We start from the raw sequence: 21,606 nt of genomic DNA on the forward strand, positions 1-21,606 counted from the left end.
TTATGTGCCTGACAAGCACAAGGCCTAGTGCTCAAACTCCCCTTAAAAAAGGAAGAAGAGGAGGAAGAGGAGGAGGAAGGAGAAGGAAGAAGGGGAGGAGGAAAAAAGAAAGTGAAAGTTAAGGATAACTCAAGTAATTTAGAGAAGATTGGTTTAGTGGGTGATGAGTGAACAACTTTGAGGACTGAAGGTTAAAAAAAATTTTTTTTAAGAAAAAAGCTCATTTTGGACAACTAGACTTTGGTTCCTAAGTGGAGAAACATCAAAACAGAAACAGCAAATGTACAGACAAAGAATTTTCCCCATCTCAGAAGATTCATTGACATAAGATGGCAATAACCAGGATAACAGGAAAAAAGATATTAGAAATTGATTAAAGTCTATGTGTTAAAAAAAAATCACAGCATAGTTGTCATGTACACAGTAGGAAGTTTCCCCATGGAAAAATAACCAATGGAGTTACAAAGAGAAATAAAGATTGGGTAGGATGGATCTTGAGGTATCCTGGAAGTTAATAAGGACAAACACAGGAATGATGAGGAACAGAATGCACTCAAGTATAGCACATAACATTTCTCAAGTAGTCTACTAGAGTTGCCTAGGCATGTCTGAGAGTATCCTGGTGGTTAAGTCTCTTCTTTTTCCAGTAGTTAATATTTTCTCATTAATGAAATTTCATACCAACTGCATTCCTTCTGGGAAGGAAGCCCCTCCCCACACCTTGGCAAAACAAAAGAATTAAAAAGATAGGGCCTTGGGTGTAGAGAGTGTTTTGTTACCATAGTTTGGGATTATATGGATCATTTTCTGAACTCCTGCACAAGAAGTTGGCCTATGAATTTGAAATTCAGGAGATACGTCTCAAAAGTAAGATATAGTTGGAAGTGAGTGCCATTTAGATTGAATTTAAATGATGCGATCTCTAGAGGCCTGAGAATATGACATAGGACTGACCTTAGATACTAATATCATAAAATTCTTGAAAAAAACAAAGGAGACTAAAAGAAATGAAGCATAATATAAGAGATAAACCAAGAGAAAGAAGATATCAAAGAAAGTTTTCAAGGAAGAGTGTGCTGTTGAGTGCTACTAAAGGATCTAAGAATTTACTAATGAATTTAATAGCCTAGTGATCATAATGGCATTACATATTAGTACTGACAACTCCACTTTAAAAACTGGGAGAATTATTCATTCCATCATTTTACCACTTAATAAATTCTTCTGAAACAAACAGTTTCATTAAACTTTGAATCGAATTTTTGCACTTGCTAGGGAGGTGATCTAACCACTTGAGACATGCCCCTCAACTTCCCAAATAGGATTTTAAACATTAGTCATTTTAAATGGTTCATATGAACCATTTTGTTTCAAGGAAATAAAATGAAATACTCCCAGAAATAAAATTCTTGTCCAAACTCCATATAGTTTATATGATCTTAATACAATTAAACAAATGTATATAAAATGCTTATTCTGCTAAACACCAGGGCTTTGGAAAAGGAAATACAGCTGGCAGTGGCTCATGTCTGTAATCCTATTTACTCAGGAGGATAATTAATTTAATATACAAATTCTCTTCTGAGGGCTGAGATCTGAGGATCTTGGTTTGAAGCCAACCTAGGTAGTAAAGACTATAAGACTTGAACTCTGGGCCTAGGTGCTGTCCCTCAGCTCTTCAGCTCAAGGAGAGCGCTCTACCGCTTGAGCTAAAGCACCACTTTCCAGTTTTCTAGTGGTTTTATTGGAAATAAGAGTCTCACGGACTTTCCTGCCTGGGCTGGCTTTGAACCGCAATCCTCAGATCTCAGCCTCCTGAGTAGCTAGGATTACAGGCGTTAGCCACCAGCGCCCAGTGACTATAAGATTTTTATCACCACATAACCGTTAAAAAAAAAAAAAAAAAAAAAAAAAGAAAAGGAAAAGGCTGGAAATAGAGTTGTGGCTTAAGTGACAGAGCACTGGCACTGGCGTTGAGCCAAAAAAGTTAAGAAATAGCACCCAGGACCTGGGTTCAAACCCCAGGATAGGAGTACACACACACACACACACACACACACACACACACACACACACACACACACACACACACACACACACACACACACACACACACACACACACACACACACACACACACACACACACACACACACACAAATATAGTCCTGGACTGGGAATGTGGCCTAGTGGTAAGAGTGTTTGCCTAGCATGCATGAAGCCCTGGGTTCGATTCCTCAGTACCATGCAAACACAAAAAGCCATTTAAATGGAGTTGTGGCTCAAGTGGTAGAGTGCTAGCCTTAAGCAAAAGAAGCTCAGGGATAGTGCCCAGACCCTGAGGTTCAAGCCCCAGGACTAGCCAAAAACAAAAACATAGTCTTTGTGTCAAAGAATTTTCAGATTACTATGAAAAACTAGTTAAGTACACACCATAAAGAACTCCACTGTACTTATATGGAAAAACAGAGGAACATGTAAGTCAAATTTGAGAGATATAAGTTGCCTATCTGAAGAACATAATACTATAAAAATACACAGCACGGGGCTGGGAAGGTGGCTCAGTGGTAGAGCGCTGCCTTGCATGCCTGAGACTCTGGGTTCAATTCCTCAGCACCACATAAGCAAAAAGAAAAAAAGCCGGAAGTGGTGCTGTGGCTCAGGCAGTAGAGCGCTAGCCTTGAGCTGAAGAGCTGAGGGACAGCGCCCAGGCCCAGAGTTCAGGCCCCACGACCGGACCCAAAAAAAAAAAAAAAAAACCACAGCAGTCAGGTACCAGTAGCTCATGCCTATAATCCAAGCTACTCAGGAGAATAAGATTTAGAAATTCCATTCCCAAAAAACAGCAAAAAGCCTGGCTGTAGGTATAACTCAAGTGATAGAATAACAGTCAAGAAAGGAAGCCACACAAGCAAATCAAGTAAGCTTTAAGCCCTGAGTTCAAAAACCAGCAATAAATTAAATTTATGATATGATATATGATATAGTATTCATAGACAAAATATTTAAACATACAAATCACAAAAAGATATAAATAATGAACACATGAAAATTAGCAAGCTTTTAGGACACTAAACAACTAACACTATGCAGTCTCAGGAGATAGCATATCAAGTTCTCTTCTCCACAGTCTCAGGAGATAGCATATCAAGTTCTCTTCTCCAACAAATAACAATGAAATGGACTAAATTGTTACAAAACTTCCAGGTAGGTACCGGTGGCTCATACCTGTAATCCTAGCACCTCAGGAGTCTGAGATCTCAGATCAAGGTTCAAAGCCAGCAAGGCAGCAAAGTCCATGATAGTCTTTTCTTTACTTAAAAGCCAGGAGAGTGGAACTTTGGCTCAAACAGTAGAGCACTAGCCTTGAGCAAAAAAGCTCAGGGACAGTGCCCAGGCCCTGAGTTCAAGCCACAAGACTCACACTAAAAATGAAGGAAGGAAAGAAGGAAGGAAGGAAGGAAGGAAGGAAGGAAGGAAGGAAGGAAGGAAGGAAGGAAGGAAGGAAGGAAGGAAGGAAAGAAGGAAGGAAGGAAGGAAGGAAGGAAGGAAGGAAGGAAGGAAGGAAGGAAGAAAAAATTGTTAGAAAACAAGCACTAGGGCTAATGAAAAGCATGAATGATGATGACTATAATCCATATAGTTTATTTTCATGTATGAAAATAGAACAATGAAATGTGACTATTGTTCTAAGGGAAATTAAAAATGGAACAAAGTAAAGAAGGAGTGAGGATGATTAAAAAACATTTACAAGTGTGGAAATGTTACAATGAAATACCCCTTTACAACTAATATATGCTAATTTAAAAGGAAGTACTTATTCATTAAAAAAAAAAAAAAAACTATTGATGTTTAAACCAGAGTGGTGGCTTTACTGGCTTCTCTGGTGCTGTTCTTATCCTTCCCAGATGGTCTGTATCCCGATTCTATCTGGACTGCAAACAGTGAAAACAGCAGCTTCAGTGGCTCAGGGGCTCGGCTGATCTATAAAACTGAAGGTGAAAATATGCTACACAACAGCAGCAACAAAAACAATGTCTGTAGCAAGTCTGAGTTAGTTACCCCAACAAGAACTGGCTAGCAACATAACCAGGAAAGTAACAGGAGCGTCCTAAAAAGGTAAAACCCATAGAGGAGCCATGAAATCTATGTACAACACTCATTGGCTGACTTCAACTCATATGCATAGGGGAAACAAAGCCCAGGCTTTAGCATATCCTGGATGATGGGAAGGTTGTGCATGATCACAGAGGAAGCAAGAGAAACTGGAAGGCAAAACAGAATCAGAAACTACCTGAGCTCTGAATGTGTTCCCTAAGCCACATACAGATTCATCACAACAGGGAAGCTTTACTGACTCAGAATGTTTGATGTAACTTCTGACCAATTATTAACTGGTAAATAAGCTATGAATAAATTTAACATTTAGAAAAAGAAGTCAGATTCAGCAGGCTTTTATTATTATTTTATTTTTATACAAAAACTTGGACTAAGCAGCCTGAACCATATCCTGAAATAAGGGAGAATCACTAAAGGATGGGTAATGGATTGGAATTGCATTTTATAAGAGTATTACAAGGGGAAAAAGCAGGTTGGAAAGGGCAAGACTAATCACAAACAACAGAATTAATAATAGCCTAAACAAAGATAGTAGTGATGGGGAAAAAGGATGGGGATGCAGAGGTAAGACAAATTTGATTTTTAAAGGTAGAATAAACTGATATAATCACCATTTAGGTACAGGTACTGAGGATACAGAGAACTGTAAGAGCCTTCCAGTTTACCTGGCACCGGTGGCTCCCACCTGTAAGCCTAGCTACCCAGGAGGCTGAGATCTAAGGATCATGGTTCAAAAGCCATCCCTGGCAAAAGTCCATAAGACTCTTATCTCCAATAAACCACCAGAAAACTGAAGTGGCACTGTGGCTGTTCGCCTTTAGCAGAAGAGCTGAGGGACAGTACTCAGGCCCAGAGTTCAAGCCCTACAACCAAAAAAAAAAAGCCTAGTTTCTGACCTGAGCCAACAGGATGGTGAAGCCATGTACTAAAGCAAAGAATTCAGATAGAGTAACTAATACAAAGGATGAAAATAACGAGCTCAGTTTTGATCACATTGCATTTGGGTATAATTCATGAAATTACTTACATAATTGTGCCAATCAGACTTTTCTCTTTGCTTTGAAAAATACCTGAGAGAACAACTTAAAGGTAGAAAAGATTATTTTGGCTCATAGTTTCAGAGTTATCATTCTGTCAAGGTGGGAAGGTCATGGCAGAGCACAGCAGTTCACATCCTGGTAGTCAGGAGGCAGAGAAACTGAATATAACAAGGAGTGGGGACCAGATATAGACTCTAAGGACATGCCCTAGTGACCTACTTTCTTTTCACCACTTCTCAATAATGTCCTCTATGAATCTATCAAGGGATTAATGAGTCTATCAAGGGATTAATCCATTCATTGGGCCACAGAGCTCAGGATCTAATCTCTGTAATCGCCCTCACAGATATACCCAAGTTATGCTGTACTGAAAGCCCAGGTGAGTCTCAACCCAATCAAGTTCCCAATCAAGATTAACTATCACAATAATTAAACTTTGTATAAGAATCTGTTATTTAGAAAAAGATAAGACACAAATGGAAATACTGGCAGCAGTGGTCCAAAGACTTAGGTTCTTGTTCTATGTTTTGTTCGAACTGAGGCAAGTGACTTATCTGGATCTGGATTTTATTTATTTACATTTTCTTTTTGCAAAATAAAGAAAATAAGAATCCCCTATATGAGCATAAAAAGAATGCTGTATCTGTACTGTAAAGACACCAGTCCTACTCTCATTGCACAAACTTCACAAACTGACTAACGATCCCTTTTAGCTTCTCCTGACTTTGCCAGTCCTCTATTTCTCAGGTATTTTTCCCAACATCTACAGCTGGGGTCAGCCTCCTGTTTATATAGGCATGTTCCAAAGTTTAAATGCATTTTTAATTATCCAAAATTTACATAATGCTGTAACTATCACTTTGAACTTGTGTAAATATACGAAAGATGATGCTAGGATGCTGTAAAACATGATTAAATGTAATTGCTGCCATAGTGCACAGTATGTTCTAGAACCTATGTCTAATATAGTATGATAAAAATGAAGCAAAACATATTGGAGGGCTGGGAAGGTGGCTTGGTAGTAAAGTGCTTGCCTTGCATGCATGAGGCCCTGGGTTTGATTCCTCAGCACCACATAAGCAGAAAAAGCCAAAGTGGCACTGTGGCTCAAGTGGTATAGCACTAGTCTTGAGCTGGAGAGCTGAGGGACAGAGCCTAATCCCAGAGTTCTGGCCCCATGACCAACAAATATGTGTGTGTGTGTGTTTGTGTGTGTGTGTGTATGATTGTGTGTATATATATATATATATATATATATATACACACACACATATATGTATATATATATATATATATATATATATGAAATCACATTTCATTGTTAAAAGATATGGAAAGCACCAAAGAATTATTTTTTAAGAGAAGAAAGTTAGCAGTTAGATATATTTGTAACCAGTTATAAAACATACCTAGCAAAGTTGGCAGCTCCTCAACATATCACCAATAAGCTAATAGAACTTAAATTAAAACACAAAATTCTCATCTCCATAATGATATGTTTATATTTATATAATCTACCCCACTCAACCAAAAAAAACTAATAAAACCTATATGAAGAAAATGTCATTTGAAATCCTAACTGGAAACTCACTTTTTATTTCAAAAGTAGATACGTATCATGTTTATAAAAGAGAAAGTATAGGCATTTAGTTTTACTCTAAATTTGTAAATTTAAAAGAAGAATCATGCAATCCCATTTGTCCAACCTTTCTTTGATTTCTTATGTTTCTGGGTCTCTATTAAGAAAATTTTGGCCTGTGCCAAGGAGACCTAGGGTTTCTCCTATTCCATCCTGTAATGTTTTCAGAGTGTCTGTTTTGACTCCGAAGTCTTTGATCCATTTGGAGTTGATTCTGGCGCAAGGTGATATATAAGGATCTAGCTTTAGTTTTCTACAAGTAGTTAACCAATTTTGCCAGTACCATTTACTGAAGAGGCTGTCTTTCTTCCATTCTATTTTTTTAGCTCCCTTATCGAAGATTAGGTGGCTATACATCTTTAGGTTCATTTCTGGGTTTTCAATTTTATTCCATTGGTCCTGGGGTCTGTTCTTATGCTAGTACCAAGTTATTTTGATTACTATGGGTTTGTAGTAGAGTTTGAAATTTGGTATTGATATTCCTCCAGCACTGTTCTTTATAAGAAATCAAAGAAACGTTGGACAAATGGGATTGCATGAAATTGCAGAGCTTCTGCATGGCAAAGGAATAGCTCGCAAGATCAATAGAAAGCCCACGGATTGGGAGAAGATCTTCATAGAACAGACAAGGGTCTCATATCTAAAATATACCTGGAACTTAAAAAATTAAATACCCTAAAAACAAATCTTCAAAGAAACAACTGCCCAATAAATAAGTGGGCTAAAGACTTAAAGAGAAACTTCTCTGAAGAAGAAAGAAGGATGGCCAATAAACACATGAAGAAATGCTCATCCTCTCTAGCCATAAAAGAAATCCAAATCAAAACAACATTGAGATTACACCTCACCCAGTTAGAATGGCTATAATCAAGAACTCTAATAACAACACATGCTGGAGGGGATGTGGACAGAAGGGAACCTTACTGCATTGTTGGTGGGAGTGTAAACTTGTTCAACCACTTTGGAAAGCAATATGGAAGTTCTTCAAAAGACTCCACATAGAGTTCCCCTATGACCCGGCAATCCCACTTTTGGGTATTTACCCAAATGATCACAAACAAGACCACACTAAAGCTACCAGCACGACTATGTTTATTGCAGCATTATTTACCATAGCTAAGATATGGAACCAACCCAGATGCCCCTAAGTAGATGAATGGATCAAGAAAATGTGGTATATATACACAATGGAATTCTATGCCTCCATCAGAATGAATGATATTGCCCCATTTGTTAGGAAATGGAAAGACTTGGAAAAAATATTAAATGAAGTAAGCCAGGCCCAAAGAAACACAGGTCCCATAGTTTCCCTTATTTGCAATGACTAGTATATGTCTGAGTCAAGCAGAAAAGGCCAGATAAGTTGATGTTAGTGGAATGAACCCCAAGATAAGTATTCAAATGTTTTTTTTGTTTTTTTCCTTTCATTCAATTGTTTTTATCATATTTATAAGATGATTTCTATGTTGCTTTGTATGTCCCTCCCCCACAGTATAACCCATACTTTCACTGTATTTGATACTCGTATAATTTGTGGAGGGGAAGGGAAAAAAATCAATTCGTTTAACTAGGGATACAGGTGGACCCATTGCAAGAATGAGATGTACAAGTCGTTATGTTGAAAAACAAACTTAACAACTTTGGTGGGGGGTGGGGGAAGGATCGGATGGGGGGGAGGGGAAGAGTATGGGAAGGGATGGGAAGGGGAAACAATGAGGAGGCAACAATGTTTGATAACAAATGTACTCTTATCTTGCCCATGTAGTTGTAACTCCTCTATACAGTATTCTCACAATAAAAATAAATAAATTTTAAAAAAAAAGAAGAATCAATTAAGTCCCAACTGGGAAATATAGCAACAGTTGTTTATCTATGAAATCAATGAAAGCCTACAAATAAGGAGACTAAACAAAATAATCATAATTATATTAAGCTGGTATGATAACTAGTGATTTCCCCCTTCAATTTTCACAAATAATCATGATCAGAATGTTGTGTATACTTGGAAACATCCTCTATGGTCTTGGGGATAAGAAATTATAAGAAGCTATTTTCTACCTCCAAGTATGAAGTTAACTCAAATTAGATCAGATAGGCAGATTACCAGAAGTAGAAAAAAAGGCTCCCAAATCTACAAGATTTAATTGAAACTCATAGGCAACCAGGAGGAAAAAATGATCTGTCATTAAAACTTAAAAACAGGAAGTGGCGCGTAGCTCAAGTGGTAGAGCGCTCCCCTTGAGCTGAAGAGCTGAGGGACAGCGCCCAGGCCCAGAGTTCAAGCCCCACGACCGACAAAAAAAAAAAAAAAACTTAAAAACAAATCAAAACTCTATCAGTAACCAAACATTATTAGTGTACACTACAATTGCCAGTTATGCTGTGATCCCAGCACTTAGGAGGGTAGGAAAGATCACAAGATTGGAGCCAGAGGCTCTGTCTCTAGAAAACAGTAAGCATAGGGTTTAGGGGAGTCTTAGAGCAATTTGGCCTCAATGGTAAAATCACCAATACTGCAGAACAAGATGTATAATGGCTCTTCAACTTTATACCATTAAATTTGTACTCATTTGTGTTCACATAATTTTGATTTTGTTACCTACAAAACAAAACTAAAAAGCTCAACCATTATATTGACAGGCATATTATAATTCACTTGACAATTCTATTTATTATAACAATAATTTGGAGATATGTATACATAGATAGCTATAGAGATTCAAGGAGATAGATAGATAGATAGATAGATAGATAGATAGATAGATAGATAGATAGATATAGAGAGTCAAGGTTTGTTATATATTCAAGGCTTGATAAGCTCTGCAATGTAAAAATAACTTCACAGGGCTTTTTGAAATGTAGCCTGTCCAGTGAGCCAAACCATCACTGTACCTAAGCATGTGCTCTTATTTGTTAAACATACACAATTATGACCACTATTGAAATTTTAATTTATAAATATGTCAAGTTTTACAGCTTTTCTACATATTCTTGATAATCTTTATAAATGATGTTCAGAAGTATTTAATTCACAAGTGATACAACCTGTTCTTAAAATGATTGCTTAAGATTTGCATATACTTAAGAGACAAATCATATCATAAAACTCAATAAATTATGAATGAAAGAATCTAGTGTAATTGACTAGGATTCAATATTTATTATAAAAACACAGCACATAGTTCCAAGTACATTTTTCTCTTAATCTCCAAAGATAAACTTGAAAAAAAAACTACTTTAGTCTCATCAAGATATGATATAAATGCAATATATTTAATCTTTTTCTAGTGACATTTGCAGCCATAAATGATATCTCATTAACTCACAGTAGATTATTTAAACAAATATACCACTACTCAGTAGCAGTATCATGCTCATAATACCCTTATAAGGATTATTAATGTGAGCATATAAAGAAATCTACAAAACAAACTGGTAGAATAACAGTTCAGCAAATGAACTTTTTTTTTTTTGCTCTTGTTGTTGCCATTCATTTGTTTAGTGAGAAAAGGTTTTCCCATGCAGCCCAGGCTGACATTAAACTCAAACTGAAGGTTCTTCACTGAGCCAATACATACATTTATTTGTTACTGACATAAAATAACTTATTCCTATAAAACCATAGGAAATGTCTATTTTTTTCAGTGAATTTTAAAATTGTTTCTGAGCTGATAGAGTGGCTTATGTTGTAGAGCATCTCCTTAGCAAGTATGAGGGCTTGAGTTCAATCCACGGGGCATTAAAAAAAATGGTCACTGAATTTCCATCTTATATTGAGTATAAAATTTTAAGTGGATACTTAATATTTTACCTTTAAAATAAAAATAATTACTTCTAACAGTATAATGCATAATAATGTGCAAGTAGAACAAACTGAATAGGTTGTTTGACATGTGTGCACACTTGCAGTCACAGCTACTCAGGAATTAAGGCAGAGGATCCACAGAGTACCAAGGAGTTCAAGTCTGGGAAGCATATAGTCTGGGATGCATATAGTAAAACTGTTCCGAAAAGGGGGAAAAAAAGTGAGGGGCAGACAAACTAAAGGAGGAATTCTATTCTTTAGTCTACAATTTGAAAATGTTCAGAGAAATACTCATTTGGATTTATATATTATGATCAAAATGAGACTTAGTGAAGAATCAGTCATCAGACATACATGAAAAATATTCTTAATCATTTTATTAATGTGATGCAAAAATAAAAGAATGCAGTCTCTTAAAAGAACAAACTATGTGACACAAAATGCTACCATCAGAAATTTACTCCCAATTCTCTCCTAGGTATTTCATGAAAGCTTGAATAATTTACGGAAATAATAGACTAACATTGAGGATATGGAACAAAGAAGACAGTCATAAAAAGACAAATATAAAAGTCAAACCATAAGCTGGGCATCAGTGGCTCACTCCTGTAATCCTAGCTACTCAGGAGGCTGAGACCTGAGGATCGTGGTTCAAAGCCAGCCAGGGCAACAAGTCCATGAGACTCTTATCTCCAATAAACCAATAGAAAACGGGAAATGGCACTGTGGCTCAAGCGGTAGAGAGCTAATCTTGAGCTGAAGAGTGCAGGGACAGCACCTAAGCCCAGAGTTCAATCCCCACGACTGACAAAAAAAAAAGTCCAATCACAGATACAGAAAGTAGATGGGTGGATAGTAGGAACAAGGAGGAGTTCTAGAACTTGGTTATGTAACAGTGTGAATGTACTCCACTCTACTGAACTGTACACTTAAAAATGGTTGAGTCAAAAAAAAATGGTTGAGTCAATATTTAATATGTGTATTTTTATCAATCTAAAGAATAAGAAAATAAAAATTATAGGAATATTATTTCTTGTCTCTAAGGTTTTTTTCTTATTTTCATTTATTTCAATATATAATGACAAATAAATTTACAGGGCTGGGAAGGTGGCTCAGTGGTAGAGTGCTTGCCTTGCATGCATGAGGCCCTGGGTTGGATTCCTCAGCACCACATAAGCAAAAATTAAAAAGCCAGAAGTGGCACTGTGGATCAAGTAGTAGAGTGCTAGCCTAGAGCTGAAGAGCTGAGGGGCAGCGTCCAGGCTCAGAGTTCAGGCCCCACGACCGGACCCAAAAATAATAATAATAATAAATAAATAAATTTGCAGAATGTATTTGAAGAATCCATAATTTTAAGACATATGGGGGAAATAAAGGAAGCCAAGTTAATTAAATTGAGATCTATTACATCACTTTAGATATGCCACAGATGCTTTAAAACACTTTCTGGCTGTGTGCTGGTAATTGTGGAAGTTACGTGATTGGTACATGAGAATTCATTAAAATATTCTCTTTACTTTTGTACACTTACAATTTTTTTCATAAGATGTTAAAAATAAGAGAGCTATGTAAATAAATGTGGTATGAAATTCAGCAGGATAACAGAACTTATAGGCATGGTGAGCTTTGTACTCAGGTAGTAATGAAGGAATAAAGTAAAATATGGAGATATTTTAGAATCTATTTTTAAAATATGAACTTGATACTCTTAGCATAAGGGTGAAAGATTTTTTTAAAAAAAGCAGTGTGAATTACCAAGAAAGATACTTTCAAGAAATAAATCATAAACCAGTTTAAATTTGTACTTAGAGAATAATTACATTTTAATTTTTTACTCTATATAAATTAGAAAACAAGCACTTTCAATAACCATTTTGTAACTTATGAGGCTAATGAAATATTTCTGATGTATTGCCATGTATATTTCAAATATAATCACATAGGTTTAACGAAAGAAGGGTTTAATAGAGGGGAGAGGCTTTTTTTAAGTCTTAAGAATAACTTATAGGGCTGTGAATGTGGCTTGGTGGTAGAGTTCTTGCCTAGCAGCATTCATGAAGCCCTGGGTTCTATTCCTCGGTATCACATAAACAGAAAAAGAAGAAAGTGGTACTGTGGTTCAGGGACAGTGCCCAGATGCTGAGTTCAAGCCCCAGAATTGACAAAAAAAAAAAAAATCACTTACAAAATGACCTACTACTAATTTTATAAAATCTAATCAAATAACAGGGTGCAAGTGGCTCAAGCCTGTAAATCAGAGCTACTCAGAAGGCTGAGTTCTGAGGATCACTATTTGAAGCCATCTCAGACAGAAAAGTTCATGAGAATCTTAGGGCCAATTAATCACCTTAAAGCTGTAAATGGAGTTGTGACTCAAGCAGGGGTCAGTGCCCAGGCCTGAGTCCAAGATCAGCATAAATAAATAATCTAATCAAATAAATTAGGATATTTTCTGTGTTAAAATGGTCTCTCTGTTTCCACTATACAAAAATGAAAGACATTGAAAAAACTCTATGAGAAATTATTTTATAAATAAGCTCTGAAAGCCAGAATCACATAACTGAGATCTTAAATTAAAAAACAAAACCAAGACTGAGTACTGGTGGCTTATACTTGTAATTCCTAAACATTCATGTGTCTGATACATGACTATCCCAAATTGAAGTCAGCCTAGAAAGACTGACCCAAGAATCTTACATCTAATTAACCAGCAAAATGTGAAAGTGGGGCTGGGAAGGTGGCTCAGTGGTAGAGTGCTTGCCTTGCATGCTTGAGGCCCTGGGTTCGATTCCTCATAAGCAGAAAAAGCCAGAAGTGGCACTGTGGCTCAAGTAGTAGAGCACTAGCCTTGAGCTGAAGAGCTGAGGGACAGTGCCCAGGCCCAGAGTTCACGCCCCACGACCAAAAAAAAAAAATTGTGAAAGTGGAGGTGTAGCTCAAGTGGTACCAGCTTTGAGTTAAAAAGCTAATCAAAAGTACAGGCCCTGATGAATAGATCAAGAAAATGTGGTATATATACACATGGAATTCTATGCCTCCATCAGAAAGAATGACATTGCCCCATTTGTTAGGAAATGGAAAGACTTGGAAAAAAATTATATTAAGTGAAGTAAGCCAGGCCCAAAGAAACATAGGTCCCATGGTTTCCCTTATTTGCAATATCTAGTATATGTCTGAGTCAAGCAGAAAAGGTCAGATAAGGTGATGTTAGGGAAATGAACCCTAAGATATGTATTCAAAAGTTTTTTTTTTCTTTCAGGTGATTTGTTTCTAACACATTTATAAGATTATTTCTTTGTTGCTCTGTATGTTCCTCCCCCACAGTATAACCCCTACTTTCACTGTATTTGATGTCAGTATAATTTGTGGAGGGGAAGGGAAAAAACAAATTGTTTAAATAGGGATACAGGTTGATCCATTGCAACAATGAGATATACAAGTCGTTATGTCGAAAATGAACTTTACAACTTTGGTGGGGGGCAGGGAGGCTTGGGGGGGGGAGGATGGGAAGGGATGGGAAGGGGAAACAAAGGAGGAGGCTACAATGCTTGATAAGAAATGTACTCATTATCTTGCCCATGTAATTGTAACCCCTCTGTAAAGTATTTTCACAATTAAAAAAAAAAGAAAAAAGTTATACTTTAAAATTTAAAAAAAGTACAGGCCCTGAGTTCAAGTCCCAACACCATAATAATAATTATAATTATAATAATAATAAGGTAGAAGGGGATTCTAGAAGGTAAGCTGATTTGAAGTAGATTTAGTTGTTGTTTTTGAAGTACTAGGGAATTGAACCTAGGGCCTTGTACATCCTAAACAGATATTCTATCTCTAAGCTACAATAGCAGCCTATTTTAATATGCAATCAGATATATGTTTATTTATTTTTGGTGCAGGTACTGGGGCTTGAACTCCGGTTGTTACATGCTCTTCCTTCCTTCCTCCCTTCATCTCTCTCTCTCTCTCTTTCTCTCTCTCTCTCTCTCAGTCATAGGGTTTAAACTCAGATCTTGGATGCTACCCCTAAGCTTTTTCACTCAAGGCTAGTGCTCTACCACTGTAAGCCACAGCACTAACATCACATATATATGTACAAATCCATTAATACACAAAAGTAAAAGAACTATTTGATATTTTTTATGTCTCTGTCTAGATAATGTTAGGGATTCTTTATGCAGGCTCTAAAAACTAAAATAATGATCAAACATCATTGAATAAAGATGCTTGTACATATATTTTTATGATCCACTATAATATACATCCATTTATCATGTGATGTTAGGGGGAACTGTAAGAAAATATTCATGATTTATACATTTGATTCTACCATTTTTCTTTTCTTTCCTTCTTTCTTTCCTTCTTTCTTTCTTTCTTTCTCTCTCTTTCTCTCTCTCTTTCTCTTTCTTTCTTTCTTTCTTTCTTTCTTTCTTTCTTTCTTTCTTTCTTTCTTTCTTTCTTTCTTTCTTTCTTATCATGGGGCTTGAACTCTGGGCCTAGGCACCATCCCTCAGCTCTTCAGCTCAAGGTTAGCACTCTACCACTTGAACCACAGTGCAACTTCCAGTTTTCTGAGTGGTTTATTGCAGATAAGAGTCTTACAGCCTTTCCTGCCTGGGCTGGCTTTGAACCTCGATCCTCAGATCTCAGCTTCCTGAGTAGCTAGGATTATAGGCGTGAGCCACCAGCACCTGGCCTTCTTTCTTTCTTGCTTTCTTTCTTTCTTTCTTTCTTTCTTTCTTTCTTGCTTTCTTTCTTTCTTTCTTTCTTTCTTCCTTCCTTCCTTCCTTCCTTTCTTCCTTCCTTCCCTTCTTTCTTTCTTTTATTAATTGTATTTAAACTTTAATAGTCATAACAGTTCAACTGCTTTTTCTGAATTATATTTCAAATAACTGTTGGGTAGATAAGCTACATATTAAGTTTTCCTATGATTTTTATATTAGTCATTTTATATTTAACAATCAAATATGATCACAAATAACATTTTGTGGATGTTAACCAGTTTTATTTAAATTTGTATCCCTTTAGAAAAACACTTTATGGGCTGGGAAGGTGGCTCAGTGGTAGAGCGCTTGCCTTGCATGCCTGAGGCCCTGGGTTTGATTCTTCAGCACCACATAAGCAAAAAGTAAAAAAGCCAGAAGTGGCGCTGTGGCTCAAGTGGTAGAGCGCTAGCCTTGAGCTGAAGAGCTAAGGGACAGCGCCCAGGCCCAGAGTTCAGGCCCCACGACTGGACCAAAAAGAAAAAAAGAAAAAAAAGAAAAACACTTTATACTTGTCATTCATATTCATGTATATCACTGAAAATAATCAAAGATGATAATTCATTATCTCATCTTTACAAACACATTCTACTTGACTCAAAAGGCAAAAGAGTATCTTGCTCGAGAAACCTTTATGTCAAGTTTTCACATTTTAAAGCTGAGCAAACATATTTCTGTGTGGTCATTGTCACTATGGGTTTGGTCTTCATGTTTATAGCCATGTTTTGAACATGAAATGTGAGCAGATATACATTCTGATAACATGGGAGCTAATTCTCAAATCAAAGATAAAACACAAAATGACTAGAAGATATGTTATAATTCAAATAGCACAATTTAAACACTTGAACACATAGACCCACCTCCTACATCTTTAGTTAAGGTCACTGTCATACTTGAAGGGTTAATAGATTAAAAAAAACAAAACAAAACAAAACTGTAAACCACAAAGGCTAAAGTAAATCTTATGCATTACTGTGACAAAAGAAGATACTGATTATCCAAAATTTAGTGGAAAAAGGCTTTAATTAAAGTTTGTTAGCTTAATATTTTTACTAAAAAACAGTTTATAAAAATGAGAGAAAAAAACTGAGTTTGAGTTCAAAATCTCTGAACTTGGAGCACTCCCTTTCTGTTTCCAACCCTCCTACACTTACACAGCCTTCTGTAAACACTGATTTGGAATCTGGCTTTTCCAATCTATCTATTTTCTACCTTTTTGGAGAGTTATCAAAAGTTATGGTTCCCTAATGATACTTTTTTTGTTCTCTAGCACTGAAAAAAAAATCACTTCTTTTTTTCAAAATAGCTTTACCTTCATTTCTGGGAATGTGGGAAAATAATGGAAGGAAATGAGTTTTAGAGTGGACAGTGAAGCTGGAAGGGTAGCAGGAAGCCACTGTGTGAAACATTGAACATCCTGTTATGAAGTTTCTATAATATTCTATTATAAAATAAATTGAGATCAATCTGAAGACAAAGAAATCATGCTGAAAATGAGACTTCATCAGAGATACATTAGAACTGTGTGCTTGCCTAGCCTGCTCAAGGCCCTAGATCCAATCCACCAGTTTTACAAAATAAAAATTAAAAAATGAAAGGTTAACTGTAACTGATATTTTTTAAATAAATTATAAGATGTTGGTAGGCTGTTAAAATTACTTTACTGAGAAGCTACACAGACTTGAACTAGAGTAGAAGCAGCCTGGAATCCTTTTGCTAAGTCAGCAATATAAAATCAGGTACAACTGAACAAGAAACCAGTCACTCTTCAAGAGGCATTATAAGGCAGACACCAATGGCTCATGCCTGTAATTCTAGATACTCTGGAGGCTGAGATCTGAGGATCATGGTTCAAAGTTAACCTGGGTAGGAAAGTCTCTGAGACTCTTATCTCCACTAAACTACCCAAAAAGCTGCAAAAAGGCACTGTGGCTCAATTATAGAACCCTAGCCGTGAGCATAAAGAAGTTCAGAGACAGTGCCCAGGCCCTAAATTCAGCCCCAGGACAGGCAGAGAGAAAAGAAAGAAAGAAAGAAAGAGAGAGAGAAAGGAAGGAAGGAAAGAAAGAAAGAAAGAAAGAAAGAAAGAAAGAAAGAAAGAAAGAAAGAAAGAAAGAAAGAAAGAAAAAGAAAGAAAGAAAGAGAGAGAGAAAGAAAGAGAGAAAGAGTGAGAGGGAAAGAGAGGGAGGGAGGGAGAGAGAGAGAAGGAAGGAAGGAAGGAAGGAAGGAAGGAAGGAAGGAAGGAAAGAAGGAAGGAAGGAAGGAAGGGAAAGAAAGAAAGAAAGAAAGAAAGAAAGAAAGAAAGAAAGAAAGAAAGAAAGAAAGAAAGAAAGAAAGAAAGAAAGAAACGAAGGAAGGAAGGAAGGAAGAAAGAAAGAAAGAAAGAAAGAAAGAAAGAAAGGAAGGAAGGAAGGAAGGAAGGAAGGAAGGAAGGAAGGAAGGAAGGAAGGAAGGAAGGATTGCACTGTAAGGTATCTGCACTCAGCAATACCTCCTGCTGATGTGTTCAAAGGACAGTGCAATAGAAATTCAATATCTGGCATCATTGGTTTTCTTGGCTTTGTCCATGGTAAACCTGGTATTTCTATTGATACAATATAAAAAAAAAGAAAGGAAGGAGGGAAGGAAAGAAGGAAGGAAGGAAGGAGGGAGGGAGGAGGAAGGAAGAGAGGGAGGGAGGGAGGGAGGGAGGGAGGGAGGAAGGAAGGAAGGAAGGAAGGAAAGCGAGAGGGAGGGAGGGAGGGAGGGAGGGAAGGAAGGAAGGAGGGAAGGAAAGATACATTGTACTAACATGACACGTTGAACTGAAATCTCTTTGTACATACACTTAACAATAATAAAAATTAATTTATAAAAAGAAACCAGTCAGCCTATGCAGACAATCTCAGAAGTTATAAAATAACCATTCGTATCCTGCATATCATGCCATACCTACATGTTTGGTTTTGGTTTTATCTTCACTATGTTTGAAATATATCTTTTTAAATTATTTGTCAAAATTTTAAATTCAGAGATTTTGCCTCCTAAATCTGAAAGATTTTACTTTTCTTGAAATATCAAAAGTCTGCTAAAATTTATAGCCCATGTTTCCAACCTGGCAATCCACAAATTGCAGGCAATCTATCTGGATAGCCATAGAACAGGTCCTAGTCTCTGATCACCATAGACATTTGAGTCTGTAGTCATCACCCTAGAGCTTCAGATATGTTCTCTAAATTGTGTTTCATTTTATTTTGGTACTCTCTATTGGCTTACCCCCACTTGAAAGATTATCCCTATATAAAGGTATAACTCTTACTCCAAAGGGTAGTGACCTTTCCTAACCGAGCAGCCAAGAAACTAAATTTAGTCACACCTTTTGGAGAAAAGCCAACAATTAAACAAAACCATGAAAACTGATTCTTGGGATACTATTTCACAACATCAGCGAAGAATCTCTTGAAAGATACAGCTTCCTTCATCCACAGCACAAACACATTCAGTCCTAGATCCCTCCCTACATTTTCTTCCTCTATTCTGCTAGGTCACTGAAAAGGTGACCATCTTGCCTCTAGTCTAAGATAAAAATAAAATTTATTTAGCCAAGCATGCACTAGGGGCTGGTGGCTGTAATCCTAGCTACTTAAGAGGCTGAGATCAGAGGATTGCCATTCTCACAGCCAGCCAACTCTGTTAGACTCATACCTCCAATAAACTACTCAAAAAAAAAAAAAAAACCAAAAGTGGAGCTATGGCTCAAGTGGTAGATTGCTAGCCTTGAGCAAAAGAAGCTCAGGAATAACTCTCAGGCCCTGACTTCAAAGCCCTAGGGCCAGTATACAAATATACCCACAATAAATAAATAAATAAATAAATAAATAAATAAATAAATAAATAAATAAATAAATAAATAAATAAATAAATAAATGAAAACTTCCTATGGCTTATAGCTGTAATCCTAACTACTCAGAAAGCTGAGATCTGAGGATTGTTTTTTGAAGCCAGTCTGGGCAGGAAAGTCCATAAGCCTCTCTTCTCCAATTAATCACCAAAAAAACAGAAATAGAACTGTGGCTCTATTTCTTCAAGGCACTAGCCTTGAAGAAAAAAAAGCTCAGGAACAGTGGTCAGACCCTGAATTCAAGCCCTAGGACTGGCAACCACACAACAAACACACACACACAGCGGGAAAGTTCTCAAGAAAAAACCTCATAAATTGTTACAAACCAAAAGAAGATAAATCCTATACTTGGGCTGAGGAAGAGAAGAAAATTTAGAAGTAGAATTAGCAAGTAGAAGGCCTTGGATTCATTTCCCTGCCTGGAAACATAGACTTATTCATAAACATTAATACTAAGATGAGGTTCAAAACAAAGACTTGTTGTCATTATTACTTAACAGGGTTCTAGTCAATGCATAAAATAGAGAAGAATATAACAAGGAGTTCAACAACAATCAAAAAACTTTTCAGTGCCAATGATCTTCACTCCACTTAAGAAGACTCAAAAGGAATGACTGAAAACTATGACAATTATTAGGAAAATTCAGAAAGATGACTGAGTAGAGACAAAATCAGTATACAAGAATTAAAGTTATTTTACATAACAGCAATAATCAAAGAAGAAAAAGTTGAATGAAAATTCAAACACGAATAATAAACAAGACTACAAAAAATTCAGAAATGGGGATAAGAGAGAAAAACTCATAGAGAGCCAGGAAAGGGATGACATTGTCCCAGAAGAAATGTACTCTTTACCTGACTTAAGTAACTGTAACCTCTCAGTACATTGCCTTTATAATAACAATTTTTAAATGTTTAATTTTTCAGAAAAAAATAGCAAAAGATGCCAACAGATCATATATAATCCTGGAAGGATTGCCTAGAGACTTGAAGACTGATCACTACTTAAAAGAATAGAATAGAGCTGAGCTGGGCACTGGTGGCTCACGCCTATAATCCTAGCTACTCAGGAGGCTGAGATTTAAGGATCTCGGTTCAAAGCCGGCCTGGGCAAGAAAAGCTGTGAAACTCTTATCTCCAATAAACCACCAGAAAACCGGAAGTGGTGTTGTAGTGCAAGTGGTAGAGCGCTAGCTTTGAGCTGAAGAGCTGAGAGACAGTGCTCAGGCCCAGAGTTCAAGACCCATGGCCAACAACAACAACAACAAAATGAATAGAGTTGAAACCTACCATGGGAGTTGGATCTTACAATTCTTGAACCATCCATAAACAACTCTGCCAAAGATTAACACAGACATATGATACAAGATGAAATCACTCTGGACCTGATTGAGACCCAATCTCCCTCACTATTCTGAATCATGAGACTCAGTTAAAAGTTGTTCAAGTTTCTCAGATTAATCCTCTGAGAATCAGGATTAATCATCTTTCAGAATTCAGATAAAATATCGAATACAGAAAGCTTATTTATTCTCTAAGAATATGAACTTTAAAAATGGCTTTGGGCAGAGAATCTGACTAATTGTATATGTGGAAATACACATTTCTGAAAAAATAAAAAAAAGTTTTGCACTTTGTTTACATTATTGAAAGAAACTGTCCTTTACATTTTGAAATTTCATATTTTAACTATGGTTTGGTTTTAGGATAATCTTTTTGCTCTCTGGACAAAAATAGTTTCCTAAGAAAATGCATAGTGTAAACTGTTTGAAGCTCAAGGGAAGTGTCTGTTTACATTGAGATAATTGATATACTAAGCATTCTTATCTATTAAAAGAGGTTACCAAAGGACTTTTCTAAATAATACTTCATTAGCCCAATAATAACAAGTATCTATAGTGGAAATAGTAAAATAGACATGTTTTAAAACACTCTTCAATTTAAGCCTTTCATTAAATCAACCCAGCTTTTAGATATTAGATTCAATTACTGAAATTTTATAAGGCAAAAATAAATAACCCTCCATTGAAATAGAAAATAAAAATCTCTGTTCTTACCTTTGATGTTCTCCATTCCCAACCATCCCCTATCTGTTGTGAATGTTTAATGAACTCTGCACAATAATGCTGGAATGTTTTTTCTCCAAAGAAATCATCTTTTTCCATGCTAAATAATACCTGCAATAAAAATTAAAACTTAGTATTAGCACCAGCTTAAGAACAAATATTAAAAGGACTTTTGCTAACTCTCGTATTTAAACAAACCAGAATGTGGGCTATTCAATGAGAAATGACCTCAAGGACCATTAAAATAAATGTTCTAATTCCAGCTTTTTCTTTTTACCCACATTTTGTGTGTGT

General features: G+C 36.4%; 1 protein-coding gene and 1 non-coding gene across 6 annotated transcripts in view; one reads left to right on the forward strand and one right to left on the reverse strand.

The window, feature by feature from the left end:
* Atg10 (autophagy related 10) overlaps positions 1-21,606 on the reverse strand; it is a 282,749-nt gene that overhangs the window by 241,977 nt on the left and 19,166 nt on the right. For all 5 annotated transcript variants that reach the window (XM_070031160.1, XM_070031162.1, XM_070031157.1 and 2 more), the window contains exon 2: positions 21,304-21,423. In XM_070031160.1, coding sequence (XP_069887261.1) covers positions 21,304-21,411 — 108 coding nt within the window. In that variant the 5' untranslated portion in view covers positions 21,412-21,423. The remainder of the gene's footprint in view (positions 1-21,303; positions 21,424-21,606) is intronic.
* Positions 17,827-17,964, forward strand: LOC138833055 (small nucleolar RNA SNORA8). Its single transcript, XR_011373772.1, has one exon. It is a non-coding gene; the product is annotated as a small nucleolar RNA SNORA8 (small nucleolar RNA).

This window comes from Dipodomys merriami, unplaced genomic scaffold (assembly GCF_024711535.1).
Source record: "Dipodomys merriami isolate MVZ:Mamm:240054 unplaced genomic scaffold, mDipMer1.0.p SCAF_20, whole genome shotgun sequence".
NCBI lineage: Eukaryota > Metazoa > Chordata > Mammalia > Rodentia > Heteromyidae > Dipodomys > Dipodomys merriami.